Genomic DNA, 18,120 nt, shown 5'->3' on the forward strand with positions numbered 1-18,120 from the left:
TGTAGTTAGAGTTGTGCACAACAGATTTATTAACACCCAGGCCAATGCATGATCACATAAGTGTCTACATAATGTTTCATAATAGAAGTTTTGTCTTTTTCACAACATGAGAAGCCAAGTACTCTGAATACCCAAACAGAGCACTACTAAGGTGAGAACCAAGCTCTGGAAGACTTAGGAGGTGCCAGAATTAAAAGTAGCTGTCGCAAAACTGATTTGGTGAGCATCAGCACTGCAACAGTTATGAGCCACATGATTTCCATACTATTTTTCTCTCACATGACCCCTGCCACAAACACACAAATATTGTTAGGGGGCTCAATAGCTATATGCTGTGCCTCATCACACATGAGTGTTTGCATGGAATACTGGACAACAGGGGCTCTGTTAAATGCTGTTCCTGAGACTATGTATGTAATTCCAGTATAGGTATGCATAGCAGTGCTATGGGCCAAGTCCTGCCATTCACAGCTTTATTCCAATGGATGCTTGCAAGAGGGTAGGATTTGCCCCATTCATTCAGTTCAAGTGAAAAAAAAAAGTTTCACCTGAGGTTTTCTGAGCTGAATTCTGATTCCAGGAAACGAAGGAACTGATCTCGTCCTACTGGGTCCTTCAGCACCTCATCCATGGAGAAACCCCATCTTTTCACACGCTGCTGACTAGGTTCTTTGCTGTTTGGAAAGAAGGGAAAAAACAGATGGAATGTGCATTTCTGCCTGCTGTCCGAGCAGCTGCTCCTGTTTCTGCTAAGCAGCAAAGGGAGAAGGATTATCAGACAAGGAGAGGGTGTTTTGTTCACAAGATTTTGCAGAAATAAAAGTTAGCAAATAACATACAAAAAGAAGCTATAAAGATTAGGGTCACGATTAAAGTAACTTTACTATCTGGGTGCTGTGTATATGGCAAAATGAGAGACAGTGAATTTTATGATTTTCAGACTAGTTTCTGGTAGATTCCATGTAACAAACAACATGTGACACCTGAATGGTTATTAGTTGTGCACTTTTTTATGTATCTCCTCGAATGTACCTTGGGTTCTCTTGTATGTCAAGGCAGAAATTTCCCAGCAGTGTTCCCTGGGCCACTGGTGAGCTCCAGAGTATCTCCTTGTGTCCCACACAGTGCTGGCCGGTCACTTGGAACTGGCTTCAGATTTTCAGTTACACATTTGCATTTAAAAAAGCACTTTCACTGAGAAGCAGTGCAGACAAGATTTCTGAAAATGATTACTGTGCTGTGGCCTTTTATTTTTCAATGTCTCTGATTTTTGGATGCCTAAGTCTTGGATGACCTGAAAAGCATCTCCCTCCTCCCCTCTATGATAATCAGACTCTTATTTTGTGTCTCAGCTGGGACACTGAGATGCAGAGGCACTCAAAATCACTAACCACCTTTCTCCTAAATTGTTTCTTAATACAACCCCCCTTATATAAGCTCTTGTTTGAATTGCTAGACATGTTGCAGAGATGCCTATGGGGAGAGGCAGTGCCTGGAAATCACAACGAGGATACCACGAGACAGTCTGCATCAGAGCGTAATCTGGGTTCACGAAGTGTTTGAAAGCTTCTGGTGTGATGGCGTCATACTATGAGACAACCATTAAAGTACAGCTCAGCTGCTCACATTTGTGACAGTAGAGCCATTGTTAACAGTACATATCTATTAAACTACATGTCTCGTCGTGTCCACAGTGATTCCTAACCCTGGAGCCTGAGGGGACAGTGGCGATCTGTGCTGAAGACAAATAAGCCAAAGGGGTAAATAAAATGCCCTCTCTGATTTCTTCTTGGTGTAAAAACTAAGCAAAATTGATGGACATGTCCTCAGTCGAAGTGCAGAGTACTCAGGATGGCTCCTCCTGCGCTCACTCAGGAGCCAGCAGCAGCACTGTGGACAAGGGTGAAGATGCCAGCCTACCTGTTAAGTGAGTCAGCCTGGACACAGGGACATGAACGCCATGTTTGTGCAGAGCTACACATGGGCTGAGCTCAGGGAATTTCCTGCTGGATCCAGAGGGCTGTACCTGCTCTTGTTGCTACTGCGCAATGTTTCAGCACAAACAACAAGGCCAAAGCGCTGTCTAAAAACGAAGGCTTTCCGTGGTGCTTCCCTAGTCCTAAGCACCATGAAGGATGAACTGTAGTGGCACAGGGCTGTCCATACTCAGAAGCTGGCCTTACCAGCAGAAGTGAGAGGCTCTTTGTTTTCCTGATCAAGGGCTCTGCTCTCTTAACTGAGGAAACAGCTTTGCAGGCAACGCGAGCGCTACTGCAGCTCTCGGGGATCATTTAATTATTCATGCAAGTTGCAACTAGATGCAGATGCAGTGAGTTCTCTTACAACAGAGCATAAAACAGAAATACAGAGCTGTTTGTTCTTCCGTCTGCCAACAACAAAACTTCCTCTTTTTCATCATCTTCCTTAACTCTGAACTCATAGCAGAAGCCAAGCATTTATTTTGAATTCCTATAAAGATCATGACACCAGGTTAATTTTATTCTTCAGGGACACTCTGGCCCCTCTGATATTTGCAACTACCTCAACAGATACAGAAACAATGGATGCCTTGACTACCTTGTGAGTGAGAGGCCCACCAGAGGAGTATTTTGCAGGGGCTCTATCTGGTTCTAGCCCTGCTAGGAAGGATGGAGAAACAAGAGAACTGACTGAAAAGGACAAAATATTAAATTATGTGAAGAGGAGCAGAGATTAGGGAAGAAACAGTTTTCTGTGAACGTTAGAGAAGCAAGTGAAAACATCTTTTGCATCCCAGGACACATGGGTTTTAAATAGGGAAACAACTTGCCCTTTTCCTGGAACACTGAGTCACAATGAATTGTTTTTCTTAGGCTGGTAGCATCTTAAACTTTACATAATTGTTCAGGAACAGAGAAGATCAGATTTGGCATTCTTTTTTAAAGAATTTACTAAATTGAACTCCCAGTTCAGGACTGCTGCTGAGCAGCAGCAGCTCAACAGTGGGAAAAGCTTCTGAGCACTTGCAGTAGTTGACCACAGGATGAGAGCAGCGAAGGAGATACATGACATGATGATTCCATTCAAACCTGCTAAGATAGGTGCTAGATATATTGGCAGGCAGGATAATTCTAGCCCTGCTATGAGAGCTGTGGACAGCCTGAGATGGCAAGAGATGTAAACTCCGGTCAGGTCTCCCTTGCACCAGCATCACATGGGCAAAATATGATCTAAATTGAGGTGCTGTGCTTGTGTTTTTGAAGAAACTCTCTGAAGCACAAGGCATTGGAGGTCCTACAGTAATTCCTCCTCCTTTTCATCTAGTAAATACCATAACAGAGACACTAACAAGTGAGGACCAAACTCACTTTGTCAATCTATTACAATTCTGACCTGCCAAGTCCCACACATTACATGTGAGTTACACTCCTCTGGCTCCTGTGCCAAAACTACTTCTGTACAGCTGGAAGAATCAATTCATCCCAATCTGCCAGCAGCATCTTTCATGGGATCCCATGACAGGAGCAGAGTTGGAGCAGCGCAGCTCAAGGAGGAGAAGAGAGGAGGCTCTCAAGGGTCAAAGGAGATGTACAGGAGGAAGTCTCTCCTGACAGTATTCTATACCTGTGGACTGTTAGACCTGAGGCTGCACATGTCCTTGACAGGGATGAAAACATTTATTACCTGACTTCCAGAGTACTACACATCGAGTAAGGGCTGAATAATTCACAGAAGTGGTAATGCAGAAGCTTTAGCTACATACTTGGATCTTGTAAAGTTACTGACACCCAACTTCCTATCCAAGAAGGGCAGTGGGAAGAGGACACAAACAAAATGGTAAGGAAACTGTAACATTACTTAAACCTACCAATTCTTACCTCATTTCAATGTCCCACAGTGCTGTGTCATCACTTATCCAGGGATTGGAAGGCTCAGCAGGAGTTATAAAGGGGTCATATTCCACATACTGCTCTGTGTAGGCTATTAAACTGACATATAAAAAAGATAAAAAAATCATTAAAAAAAGCAGGGCCTGAATGCTCAGTCATACACCAGGGAGGGACAGCTTTCCTTTTTTATTCTGAGCACTCTTTTTTTTGTTTCTTTGGGGTTTCTGTTTGTTTGTTTGTTTTGTGTAGTGATTAATCAGCTTCTCAGCAACCCCAACACAGCAAGAGTGCCTTTTCCCAGGGATGGTGTGTGCAAAGAATGCTCTGCTAACACCCAGCAGCTCCCTGCAGTATTTCCCTCAAGCTCATCTCTGTTGAGATGCCCACATAAACCCTGATGAGGGAAGAGCTGTATTGCTACAGTAGGACTTCCCCTAGCAAGCCACAGGATGGCTATGGAGCACAGGTCCTCCCTTCACTGCACCCACTTAACTTCATGTATTAGGAGTAACTTGTCTAAATAGTGTCATGTGCTGTAGCTATGAACATACTTAAGCCTTTGGAAGATCACAGTCCTGAGCTTCAGGCTACAGACCACTTCTTTGCGAGGTGAGGAGAAAGTTCTTCACAGAGAGAGTCGTTCGCCATCGGAATGGGCTGCCCAGGGAGGAGGTGGAGTCACCATCCCTGCAGGTGCTCAAGAGGGGATTGGATGTGGCACTTGGTGCCATGGTTTCATCATGGGATCTGTGGTGACAGGTTGGACTTAATGATCTTTGAGGTCTCTTCCAACCTTGGTGATTTTGTGACTCTGTGGTATACTGAAATGCTTCAACAGTAGTTTACAATAATTAACTTAGAATTAGCAAATTGCAGGCTGGAAAAGCACCTGGCCTTTATACTGGCTTGCTTCATGACAAGTCAGATCACAGAATTACAGAATTATTTAGGCTGGACCGGACCTCTTGAGATCTTCAAGTCCAGCCTATGATCCAACACCACAACATCAGCTAAACCATGCCACCAAGTGCCACATCCAATCTTTTCTTGAAGACTTCCAGTGATGGCAACTCCACCACCTCCCTGGGCAGCCCATTCCAGTGCGTAACACCCTTTCTGTGAGGAATTGCTTTCTAATATCCAACTTAAACCTCCCCTGGTGCAGCTTCATACCATGCCCTCTTGTCCTATAACTAGTTGCGTGGGAGAAGAGCAACCCACACCTAACTACAACTTCATTTTAGGTGGTTGTAGAGAGTGATAAGGTCCCCTCTAAGTCTTCTCCTCTCCAGGATGAACACCCCCAGTTCTCTCAGCCTTTCCTCATACAGCTTTCCCTCCAGCCTCCTCACTGTTCTCCTCTGGACCAGTTCCAGCACCTTAATATCCTTCCTGAAGCGAGATAAGACATACAGCCTCTAATCCTAACTGGGATGAGAGTCAGAGAGCTTCCTGGGAAAAGAACGGTGTCTGCTTGCATAAGTGATTCAGGAATTCCACTGGGGTTGGGGCTAGGGGCATGTTTTTACAAAAGAAAGGCAGCATATATGAAACAAATCAAAAGAAATTTGTCTAATAGTCTATATTGGAAACACTCTAAGGCACTTATAAATTTTTTTTTGGTCTGGGTTTGCCAAGTAATTAACTAAGTTAATTGAGTCTCATCATACTGAACAACTAATCTGCTTGCACTGTGATTGTCCATGCTAAACTTTGCTTCTGGTCTTCCACATCTCAAAAAGGCAGGGGGATGAAAATACCCTGTGAAACAAAGGGTCACAAAAGCCAGAAAGTTTCCCTGACCTGCTCTACAGTAATTATTTCTTTTTGTTTGTCCTAGCTCTTATCATGAGGCATTAAAATCATACACTTTTGTAACCACAGCAGGTTCCCACTGCCCCTTAGGGCACTCAGGGCTGTCTTATCTCATTTAATTAATTACATTTCATGACTGCTGTGGGTCAAGGGTTGGAGGAGGGAGCAGCGTCCAATTTCAGAGAGCAGCAGCAATCCCTGAAACATCAATGAGGGGGAGGGCTGGTTTAAAAAAAGAAAGCAACAACCACCACCAACAAAAAGGATCAATCAGGAGATATCTCCTGTGAAACTTGAATTGCTCCTGATAAAATAATATGGTGGCATCAGAGGTGCTAGTACAAGTACTAATAAAAATAAAAGGTGAAAAAATGAAATTAGATGAACCAAGGAGGAATTGTGAAGCACATTTGCTGATTTGCTATAATGACAGCAACAGAATCATTGTCTTACTGTCTAAAAGAGGGTATAGGGGGTACTCCTAAGGGAAAGCATTTTGTCAAAATGCAAGCATGGACTTTCAGTCTCTCGCTGTATTTCTGGTAGAAGAGGTGGCAGAAGAGTTCACTGAAGGGTGCAGCACTTGCTTTGAGAATCCAACTGTCATGCAACCAGAGGGCCCTGTAAAGCTTTCACAGTAACTCTGAGGAGCTGCAAGGATAGTACAGATTTTCATCTAGGAAGCTGAGATTGCTTCTGGCAGGAGGATGTTCTGGTTTTCCCCAGCCATTTCTGTGATGCCATGTGTAGTGGGATTGCACTAACACTGCAGGGAAAACAGTAGGTAGAAAATACTGAGAGTTTTGCTCAACTTCTCAAATCTCATTGCCAAATTCTAAACTTGACAGTGTGAAGAAAGGAGAAGAAAACAGTTTCCAGGTGCCTGAAACACCTGAGGGATGTCCTTGGAATGTGAACAGGGAGTAGGGGGGAAGATAATATTCAGTGGTGGGCATTTATTTCACGGGAGTTGGAGACAACCTTTTGAGACCCTTTCCATTCCTCTTCTACTGGACAAGGGCTATCCCTCAGAACAGCATACATTCATGGAAAATGTATGCAATTGGTCTACAGCTATTACAATAATTTCTGTCTTATTCCTATACCAGATTAGACACCACTCCCTGCCTTACTTGCTCCTTGTTACTTCCCTTGTCCTGCCTGAAAGTGCCTTTGTGCTGTACTGAAAAAATGGCAGGTGGTGCTGCTCTCAAGCTCAGCTGTCAAGTAGAGTGTGCCAAGAAGTCATCTCTAACACCCTTATCTGCCACACTGTTACTTAACTAGTCCTGAAAGCAGAACTCAGCCTGAAAAGTGACTTCCTAATAACAGCATCTCCTTATACAGCACATTTGTTCCTAGTGTTTGTATTCAGCATTTTACATCAGGCTTTCAGGCCATACAGGCTTTTATTTCAGGCAATTGTTCAACTCAGGTCATCCACATTCATTCCTCCTCTTCCATCCCCACCCCTGCCAAGCCACTGGACCCATCAGCCCCTCTGCTTCCCTCCTGTCTGCTCCATGACCCTCCACATCCAGGCTGTGCTTCCCAGCACTATCCACACCAAACCCTGGGACCCACCATCTACAGTTGCCACTCAAAGTCATCACTGAACACTTCTTCCCCAGACAAGTATCAGAAACATTATTTTAATTCTTTATAATTTCAAAATTAACCTTTCAAAACAGAAGAAAACAACTTTTTGATTGCTCTTATTTTACTGGCATTTCTCCTGGTTCTCAATTTGCACAGACTTTGGTAGCCTCATTTTCTTAACCAATTTGGGATCAGTTAAAAAAAAAAAAAGAAGAAGAAGAAAAGGTGAATTTCAAAGCCTTTTCAAAACAGGAAAAATCTTCTGTTGAGTTTTAATGAAAGCCAGATGGGATTTTTGGGATTGACAATGTTGTATTTATGAGGTCAATAGCTCCTTACAAACTTGAACAACAGGTGTGTTATGTGGACAGGAGTCAGTGTTCACAAGTGAATGAGTTTTACTGAGCCCATCTCATCAAGTAAATACCTACCGAGAGAAAAATCAAGCAAAACAGATCTGCTTGCTTGTAAATTACCAGCTTGGAAACTCTTACTATATGTCTGAGTATGTTAAGGCTATTGTAAGTAAATTCAGTATAAAATGACATTTTTTTTTGAAAAGCACAAATGTGTACTGGTGAGGCCACACTTCGGATACAGTATCACAGTATCACCAAGGTTGGAAGAGACCTCAAAGATCATCAAGTCCAACCTGTCACCACAGACCTCATGACTAGACCATGGCACCAATATACTATGCTCTGTTTTAGGATTCTCTCTACTAGAGGGACATTGAGGTCCTGGGGAGTGTTCAAAGAAGGGCAACAAAGTTGGTGAAGAGCCTAGAGAGCAGGTGCTGCGAGGAGAAGCTGAGGGAATGGGGATTGTTTAGCTTGGAAAAAAAGGAGGCTGAGGGGAGACATTGTTGCTTTCTACAGCTAACTGAAAGGAGGTGAAAGCCAGTCTCTTCTCCCAAGTAATGAGCAATAGGACAAGAGGAAACATCCTCAAGTTGCACTAGGGGAGGTTTAGGTTGGGTGTTAGGAAAAATTTCTTCATTGAAATGGCTGGCAAGCATTGCACCAGGCTGCCCAGGGAAGTGGTGGAATCACCATCCCTGGAGGTATTTAAAAGACATGTAGATGTGGTGCTGAGGGACAAGGTTTAGCGGTGACTTAGTAGTTCTGTATTAATGGTTAGACTTAATGATCTTAAAGGTCTCTTCCAAGCAAAATGATTCTACGATTTCAACAACAACAAAACAAAAACAGACAAAAAAAACCCCAAACCAACAAACCAAAACCCAAACAAACAAACAAAAGAACCAGAAGGTCCCAAACAAATTTGAACGTGACAGTTACAAACCTACAATATCATGGATGCAGGATTTCAGGGAGCATCTGAATATTTTCTTTTTATTTGGACAAATTTTTGTTTTCATTATTTTAATTGTTAAACTTCATGAACCAACAGACACTTTGGGGCTCTTGCAATTTAATTTCATATACACATGGTAATTATAGGTGCAGGCAATGTGAAGGACATTTTGTAGGAGAATCTGTTGGGTTTTTTTTATCTAAATAAAAAAATCCTCTATTATTCTTTACAAGCCAGTAGCCCTTGTCATATCCCTCATGTTCAACACCATTTTGCTTTAAAAATTATGTTACCAAAGAGCATCCCAATCCCTATGTTTGTCTCAGTGATGTATTTAAGGAGCTACCATTCTTAACTAAATTTGAGCTGCCTCTTTTTCTGTTCAGACTTTCCTATGAGAACTAAATACTCTGCAAGTCAAATTGTGACTTGATTTGCCTTTATGAGAAATTTGCCTCCTAAAAGATGGCCTTGAGTAGTCTAGGTATAACCCCAGTGCTTCCCTTACAATTTCCTATGTATAAGTGGGAGCAAAAACTGGCTCTACAACCTCAGTATGAACACGGACATGACCATCACATGCAACAAGAAACAAACACAACTCCTTCCCCAGAGCTGTGTCAGAGTAACAAAAGACAAACACTGGAAGTTAATTCACAAAGTAGTAATAAAAAAGCTATTTTCATATTGAATGGAATGACTTTTCTGTAACTAAGTTGTGGAGATTGTGAAAGGGTGGGAACCAAAAGTTGCGCCAGGGGAGGTTTAGACTCGAGGTGAGGAGAAAGTTCTTCACCGAGCGAGTCGTTCACCATGGGAATGTGCTGCCCAGGGAGGTGGTGGATTCACCATCCCTGGAGGTGTTCAAGAGGAGACTGGATGTGGCACTTGGTGCCATGGTCTAGTTATGAGGTCTGTGGAGACAGGTTGGACTCGATGATCCTCGAGGTCTCTTCCAACCTTAATGATACCGTGATACTGCAGGGGTTCTTGGTTTTGCAGGTAGTATTTTGTCTGCTTTTATGGTACAAGAGCAACCTCATTTTTCATCTATTTTTTTCTCAGTGGCAGAAGAATGAGTGCAGAAGTGTCAGTTGTCAGGAGACAGGGAGCATGGCCAGTCAAGAAGGGGGAAGGACTGGGGACAGAAAGGGGACCAGCCTTTGTGCTGCTCCTGCCTACCCCTCCTTTTCTGGAAATGACAAACTGGAGCTGACAAAAGAATGGGGAATCCGGCAAACAGGGACACACACTCACCTTTCTGCTACTTTGGACATCTTTAAACAATGCCTCTCAATCTGCATGTTCAGAAAAGCTATCTGAGGAGAGAGATGACAAGGACATTAACAATCTATGAGCTCTACAGCAAGCCTTGATCATATCCCAACCAGCTATTGATTTCTCTTTCCAAACACCTTCAAAGTAACTCAGAGGGAAATGGGACCCTTCCCTAGGTATTAGAAGGTTATTAACTGCTTCAAACAGGAGTCTTCATTTCCTATGTCAAAGTCCCAAGGGAAGCTTCAGAAGACATAATTTAAAGTAGGAAAGCCACATAGTCAGAGGCAAGATTCCTAGACTGCTTAGGGTGCGATATGATCCCCTGTTCACACAACATTCCTCCATTTCTCTAACAGACTGGCATCACAAGACCAGTAACAGTTTTACAGCACATATGCCCTCTGCTATACAGTAGCTCTTGACAGTATTCTGCAGCCTATTTTGCCTATGATGGAAAAATCTTCAGGAATTTAGTGTTTAGGTTTAGTTTGGAAGACCACCTAAAACTGGCTGCCTAAGGAACATGTTTAAAGCTGCCTTTACTAAAATGCTGAGCTAGTGATTCCTGTCTGTACTTCAGTGAGTGCTGCTTGTTGCAGAAAGTAATTTCAATGGAGAGCTCCCTGTGGCAGAGCAAGGATGTGCGAGGTGCCTGGCCATTCCTTGGAGTCATTGTGCAAATAACTTTTCCCCAGTTGCCTAAAAGCTCTGACGATAGAGTTTTAACAGTGATGAACCTAACAATGTCTTTCTTCACTACCCTGTGCACCCAGCTGCACCCCAGCCTGCTGGCTACTTCCCTAGGCTTTGCCAATGCCCATTTGAGAGACATCCTCAGCGAACAGTGGAAATGTAGCTGTCTACTGGTCCACAGACAGAAGAGTAGCAGATTAAGAGGTCACTCTTACCCGTAATACATATCATCACACATCTGCACTGCTCAGAGGAGTTGCCATAAAGCTGTCTACTTACTTGTTTCCGGAAATCCTCTTTTGTAGTTTTGCGTATGGGTTGGGAGGGCAAGTGTACAGGGCTTTGGGACTGAGACTCCTCTGTGACCCCATAGACTGACTGTGAGGAACAAACACAACACAGCATTTTTTTGCTCTGTTAGACAGTCAGCACAAGAGCAGTATGCAAAGTAGAAAGGTAACAAGCCAGCAGTTTCCTACTGTTTGTAACCACACAGGTCAGTAATCATTCAGCCTGGAGCCAGATTTACAGATCAGATTGTGCTTGCAGATGCCTGCACTTGGAAGGTCTGCAGGCACAGTGAGTAAAAGAGTTTATTTTAAATGTTAAAATGCAGCTGATAATTTTTAGGAGCTCTGAGGGCTGTATGTGTCAACACTTGCAGGATGAATGCTGGGAGTGGTCATTGCAGTGAACCAAGAGGAGAAAGAAAAAACTAGAACCAAACACCATGCCACTTTCTTTCACTTGGTTTAATTCCTTGTTGTAAAACTACACATTGAAGAAAGTGCTTAATAAGGTGTCAATCAGTCAAGCTCATGTGAACCTCTAAAAAAACCATGCAGATTGACTGGTTCCCATTCATTTTTAGGGCAGAAACCTGCACCAAAAGTAATATCAGTTATCTTCTCATTTAATGTTTGTTTGCTTTTCACTTGGAATTCCTAAGAGACGTGAACAGCTCTGCTGCAATGTAGCTACCAATGGAAGTGCAGGAGTCTGGTGTTCCCCTCTTCAAAACAGGCAACAAGCAATAGCACAAGAGAAAACAGCCTCAAATTTCACCAGGGGAGGTTTAGATTGGTTATTAGGAAAAATATTCCCACTGAAAGGGTTGTCAAGAATTGGAACAGGCTGCCCAGGGAAGGGACCGAGTCACCATCCCTGGAGGTGTTTAAAAGATGTGTTGATGTAATGCTGAGGGACATGGTTTAGTGGTGGTCATGTCAGTGTTAGGTTCAGGGTCAGTCTCGATGATCTCAAGGGTATTTTCTAGTCTAAGTTATTCTATATACACGGAAGGGCTAAAATTTGCTAGAAGTCAAAGACACTGAGTTTGCTAATGATCCAGTCTTTGAAATGATTAAAGCTGGGAAACAGCTCTGAAATTCTGTGCCCAAATAATTTCCAGAAATAGGACCCAGGTACTTCTGTCAATTGCTTGGAATGTTATGGGAGTGGAGAGCCAGCAGACATCTGGGACACAGTGCTCCTTAATGCCCTTCTCAGCTGTATCAGTCACCCAGCTTGTACTGCTTCACTTGTGAAATGGGAGTTGTAAATTCACAGATCACAGGATGTTAGGGGTTGAAAGGGACCTTTGGAGATCATCGAGTCCAACCCCCCTGTCAGAGCAGAACCATAGAATCTAGTGCAGATCACATAAGAATGCATCCCAGATGAGTCTTGAAATTCTCCAGAGAAGGAGACTCCACTACCCCTCTGTGGTGGGTTGAAAATTTTTCCCCAACATTAAATTGCCAGACCAGTACAGCTGGAAGCAAATGAAGCTGTATTTACAAGCAAAACTACAATCTACAATGGAATGCAATGAATATGTACAAAATATACAGTATTTACAGGTATTTACAATTTATAAACAGCACAAGAACTCCCCTGGCCATAAACCAGGGGAGCTAATAGCTGCTCCCCTCCTTACCTCCCTGGACACAAAGGACAAGAGGAAGAGCAGAGAATTGTTTGTTAGACTTAGCCAAAACAAAGCAATGCAGCCAAGGCCAGCAAACCCAGCAAGAAGCAAGTTAGTGTCCCCCAGAGTAAGGAAGGCAAAAAGAGACAGAAAGTTAGCCTACACAACCAGCTTATGTTTGGTATCTGTCCAGTGGGATTGTTTAGAACTTATCATTATTTTTCTTTTTACATCCAATGGTAATTTATTTACATTCTGCCACTTTCTGTTCAAGACCTGTGGAAAATTTTCTAGGCATAGCCAGAAACTACCACACCCTCTGGGGAGCCTGTTCCAGTGCCCTGTGACCCTCACAGCGAAGAAGATCCTCCTCATGTTGAGGTGTTGTAGTTTATATCCATTACCCCTTGTTCTGTCACAGGGTGCAACAGAGAAAAGCCTGTCCCCTCCCCCTTGACACCCAGTCCTCAGATACAAGATTAGAACTGATATTTGCAAAACACAGGATTTTTTTTTGGTTCCTATTGGGAAAGTCTGATATAGTGTAGGTGTCAAGTGTGATATTTACTTAGAACACATAAACCCCCCCAAAACTCAAATCAACCCCAGAAACACAAACTGACCTTTTTCACCTTCTGTGGGTTTTTCATACGACGACACTTTCTAATGTCCATTTCTGTGGTGTTCACACAGCCTGGCTGAAAAGAGATGGTAATCGTGTCACTCCTCTGTTTACAACCCACATGCTACCTTACCTTGCTAAAAGATACAATAAGATCTTATCCAAAATTCTTTCCAGCAGCTGGTGTCCCATAAGTCATCCTTGCAAAACAAGAGAGTGCATACACCCAAGGCTGGCATCTCAGCATCTAATCCATTTCCTCACAACTTTGGCACCGAAAGGAAATGTCTCAGCTTACGAGTGGAGCTTTTGCTAGGAAGTCTGAGCCAAACTGGGTAAGCTGATTTACTATCGTACACAAAACAAATAATCATCAAACCTTCACATTTCTCATGTATTTCCAAATCCATTGTTCCATGCATGCACATGCCTAAAATAATTTTGTAGACACTTGGCGTGCTTTGAACTGCGAGGAAAATCCATGTGGTGACTTTCCAGGCAATGTCTTTGTGCATGACACAGTGTTTACTGGTATTAAAACTTGCCTGTCAAAACCTAGAAAGCCTGATCATTCAAAAAGAGCTTTACCACAGGCCTGTGCACATCCCAGAATGCTCTTTCCTGGCTGTCCAAAATCTTTCTTTCTGTTTTATCCTTTTTCCTGTCGATTCTGAAAACAAAAGCATAATATGAGTCAGCATGCAAGTAATGCTTTCTTTATGTTGCAGTTCCTAGCTGAGGTTTCAACTCCATGACACAAAAATTCAGAAATCTACTTTTTTTTTGTGCAGAAAAAAAAATCACACTCCTGCTTGCAAGGCTATGTGCCACAAACAAAATACCACTGATGTTTCTTCCAATATGTGTCAAAGGAGATTTTTGCATTAAGGTGGAAATTTTATTTTAACATATGCTTTTTCATCTGGTAAGGAAAGCAACCCTTCCTGATACTCTGCCCCTAGACCCTGATTTGGCAGGCTGGTAAAGTTTCTGTTTGGCTTTGGCTCTGTCAGGACATTCCCTGGGATCCATTTGCTCCAAGTGAAGTTCTTGGGCAGAGCTGGACTGAGGTCCATGCCAGGAGGTTCTGCTGTACCCCAGTACTCAGAAGCATCATCAGTATGAATGCAGGTATTGTAGGGGCTGCTATCCCAAGAATTTCTAGCAGAAACAGCATGGGCAACACTTGGGGCTACTCTCCTTAGGACTCTGCCTGCCTGCCCCAGTGTTGGCAGAGGGAGGGGTGACAGCAGAGGCGACTGGAGCCAAGCTTGCTGTGCGGCCCCATGCAAGCCAGCTGTCACCCAAGAGACACACAACTGGGCCAGCACAACAGCAGCTCAGTAGTTTTAGCCTTGATACAGCCAGTGATTTGATTTGCTCAAAGCACACAGATCCACCATCCCTTAAGGTGTTCTAGAAGGAAATGGATGTGGCACTTGGTGCCATGGTTTAGTAGCCATGAGGTCTTGGGTGACAGGTTGGACTTGATGATCTTTGAGGTCTTTTCCAATCTTATCGATTCTATGATTCTATGATCAAAGGCTGCCAGGAGTTGCTCAAAGCAACTGTTGTCCTATCCCCTGGTAGCACTTAACTATATGTGTTCGGTGCCTCATTCCAATGCTTAGCTCTATATGGGAGCAAAATCACCCCTGCAGAGATACTGGATAAGGCACAGGAAAGGAGAAACCACCTTTGCTTCCAGAGCAGGACTGAAAAGCTGACAGCATCACTGTGCTGGGTTCTCACACTTCTGCCACCCACCATGAAAATTAAAGCAGTGAGAGAAAACTCATGCAAGCTGGAATTTCTGACCATTAGGTTCTCCCTCTCCTGTTTTTCTTTTTGAAGGGGACTAAGTCTGTGCTAGAAATGTACCAAAGGGATAGAAAATAGGGGACTGAAGTTTGTGAACATCTGTCCCCACAAAAAGCCCAAGACCTTCAAAAATCAGTACAGCTCTCTGAATTCCCCACCACAAGACTGAGATGAGGAATCACCCCTGTACAGGCTCTGTCCTCACTGCCAAGAAGCAGTCACTGCATTGTGCTGAGAAGCAAACACAGACACCCAGCCCAAAGCCTATTGCTGTGAGCAAGCCCTTCATGCTTGGCCGCAGGGGAAGGTGAAGTCTTCTGCCAACCTCACACCACAAAGTGCACACAAACTGGAGGTACTCTGAAGATCCATGACTTGTCTTCACAGGTTCTTGCTGCTGAATTCAGGTTCTTGGCACAAATCCTCAGACTTACTGATAACTCAGTAAGTCATATTTGAAACTACAAAAACACAACATAATTAGATGCTCTGTGGCTGCGGTTTTTAAGCAATGTAGGTACAGCAGTGGAAATCTTGTGTGCAAACCAAGATGTGGAACATAGAGCAGAACCCCCTAAGCAGGAGGAATGTTTTCAGCTCTTTTTGGTTTGTTTTGCTTTTTAGTTAATTCAGAGGTGTGAATTACACTGTGAATTCCAGTTCTGCCTTCTTGGAAAACTGCAGGCTGAACTACCAAACGATCTGTGTACCAGAAAGGTGAAACAAGCCAGCAAAAAAGGTTGATAGTGGACAGTCCATGCTTACATTAGAAAAAAAAAGAATGCAGAAAAGATGAATAAATGATCACCTCAAGAATCTGATATCACATTTTTTACTTAGGTCATAATTGTACACTGTGGACAGAATGCAGAATTTTGGTTTGATTTAAGTTATTTTATGTATTTATTTAATCTTGGTGATAAACCTTTAAGCAACTGAAAGTACAGTTGCTTTTTTAACTTCTAATTTTCTTTTCCAAACAGAACACTGGTACTCTGGTCAGAAAAAAAAAAAAAAATCCCTTAATTACCTTGTAAATTAAAGGATAATTACCAGGTACGTAAATAGTGCATAATTACAATGTTATTAAGCAAAGAATTAATCAAAATTCCAAAGAGTTAATCAAAGATAGAGACATACACCTCAGCCACACCCTCAAGAAAATATGTTCCTTAACATCTTATCACCTAGTGATGAAAGTGAAAATTCCTTCTAGTGGCACAGAGCGTCAGTACCGGTGTTCTCATGTGCCATCTTCACCAACCTTTCCATTTTGCAGGCGACAGTTACACGCACAAAGCAAATACGGAGGAGTTTAGGTGCTAGTTTAGAGACCCTAGTTTAAAAACCCTGGACCATGCCCATTTGGCACCCACAAAAGAATAGAATAAACCAGGTTGAAAGAGATATTCAAGATCATTGTGTCCAACCTATCATCCAACACCACCTAATCAACTAGACCATGCAACCAAGCACCTTATCAAGTCTCCTCCTGAACACCTCCAGTGATGGTGACTCCACCACCTCCTCGGGCAGCCCATTCCAATGGGCAATCACTCTCTCTGTGTAAAACTTCCTCCTAACCGCCTGCCTAAACCTCCCCTGGTGCAGCCTGAGACTGTGTCCTCTTGTTCTGGTGCTGGTTGCCTGGGAGAAGAGACCAACCTCTGCCTGTCTACAACCTCCCTTCAGGTAGTTGTAGAGTGCAATATGGTCACCCCTGAGTCTCCTCTTCTCCAGACTAAGCAACCCCAGCTCCCTCAGTCTCTCCTCATAGTGCTTGTGTTCCAAGCCCCTCACCAACAGACAAAACACTGAGAGGCAACTGCTTTCAAAGGGCAGCTGAGGAAAAAAACACCTAAATCTGAGTAAACTTGATGTGTGTTGTACTAGTTCTCTAAACTAATCTAGTAGCACAAATTAGACTGCAGAGAGTAAAGGTACAATGGAGTCAACTGGGGATTGGTGTAAATGAGAAAAACAAATCCAGTGTGCTGTAAATACCACCCTTATCATCACTTCCAAGTGGCAGCATTTTTAAACTGAGAAATACTTTACAAGCTTAGAGTACCATACACAGATGACAAAGTTCTGTTATTTCCATTTATATAAAACAAAAATACTACAGCAAAGTAGAAGCAGAATGGGAAAGTGAATTACCCAGGCTCCCAAGGTGAATCCAGGCTCAGGAGCTCCTGACTAACATTTCTATGTACAGATAATTAAACCCATCTTTCTGGCACAAACTTTCAGAACTGGTTTTGAATTGTTTCTAGTCAGCCGGTGACTGAAATTCACCAACACCTTCTGAGCTTAGCTGCAGTAAAGGCTTTGACAGAGAAGTTTTATCTCCCTCCCTTCACAGCTGTAAGTACTGGTGCAGTTTAGTGCTCCAGGGTTACTCACTTCACTTGGGCCTCAGCTTGCATGAAGATGAATTCCCACTTTCTTGCAAATGCTCTCTGAAGTCTTGCTAAGTTTTCCTGATAAAAGATGAAAATAACAGAACAATTAATCCCTGCAATTATGACAGTTGCTTAAAAGCACAGTTACTATGGTGAGTGCTTATTTTATTTTTTTATTATTATTTTTTCTCTCTCTTGAAGCTGGAAAACTCTAGACACAGAAGTCAACATTGGTTTCAGGTGAACTGTCTCGCAGGCAAAGCAAGGTTGTAACACATTCTTCTGGGCTGCAGCCCCATAGCTGCAGCCAAGGGGGCCCTGTCAGGGAGAAGTAATGGAGTGTGATGAAGACAGCCTGAGCTCTGCTATGAAAATAATGATGGACTTGTTCCCAAAAGATAACACTGAGAAGCTTTGTTAAGCTGATGACTTTCATTTCTGACAGCAGATGGCTGCCACCTGCACATTTCCCTCTCATCCTCACTTTCCCTTCCTCCTCCCACTGCTTTCTTCTCTTCAAGGCATTTTCTAAGGTGCAAAGTCTGAGCATCCCTTGCTTTGCTCAGTCCTGGTCACTGCTGTGAGCATTCTGCAGCTGCACAGCACTGAAGGCTAGGGATTGCCAGGATGATTCACAAAAGGAAATAGCTTGTTTGTCTGAACAATGAACATCACTAACTGCAATGACTGGGTCCAGATGCAGCCTTGTTCTAAATCTTCAGTAAGAGCTCTGGTCCAGAGCCATTACAGAGAGTGTCATAACTGAAC

The 18,120-nt window shown here is 43.1% G+C and overlaps 1 protein-coding gene across 3 annotated transcripts in view; it reads right to left on the reverse strand.

Moving 5' to 3' along the window:
• RGS6 (regulator of G protein signaling 6) overlaps nt 1–18,120 on the reverse strand; it is a 287,350-nt gene that overhangs the window by 50,954 nt on the left and 218,276 nt on the right. For all 3 annotated transcript variants that reach the window (XM_054161559.1, XM_054161561.1, XM_054161560.1), the window contains exons 8-14: nt 17,354–17,430; nt 13,715–13,796; nt 13,128–13,202; nt 10,854–10,952; nt 9,858–9,919; nt 3,858–3,968; nt 549–674 (exon numbers count right to left, since the gene is read on the reverse strand). In XM_054161559.1, coding sequence (XP_054017534.1) covers nt 549–674; nt 3,858–3,968; nt 9,858–9,919; nt 10,854–10,952; nt 13,128–13,202; nt 13,715–13,796; nt 17,354–17,430 — 632 coding nt within the window. The remainder of the gene's footprint in view (nt 1–548; nt 675–3,857; nt 3,969–9,857; nt 9,920–10,853; nt 10,953–13,127; nt 13,203–13,714; nt 13,797–17,353; nt 17,431–18,120) is intronic.

Source organism: Dryobates pubescens, chromosome 5, assembly GCF_014839835.1.
Source record: "Dryobates pubescens isolate bDryPub1 chromosome 5, bDryPub1.pri, whole genome shotgun sequence".
In the NCBI taxonomy this organism is placed as follows: domain Eukaryota; kingdom Metazoa; phylum Chordata; class Aves; order Piciformes; family Picidae; genus Dryobates; species Dryobates pubescens.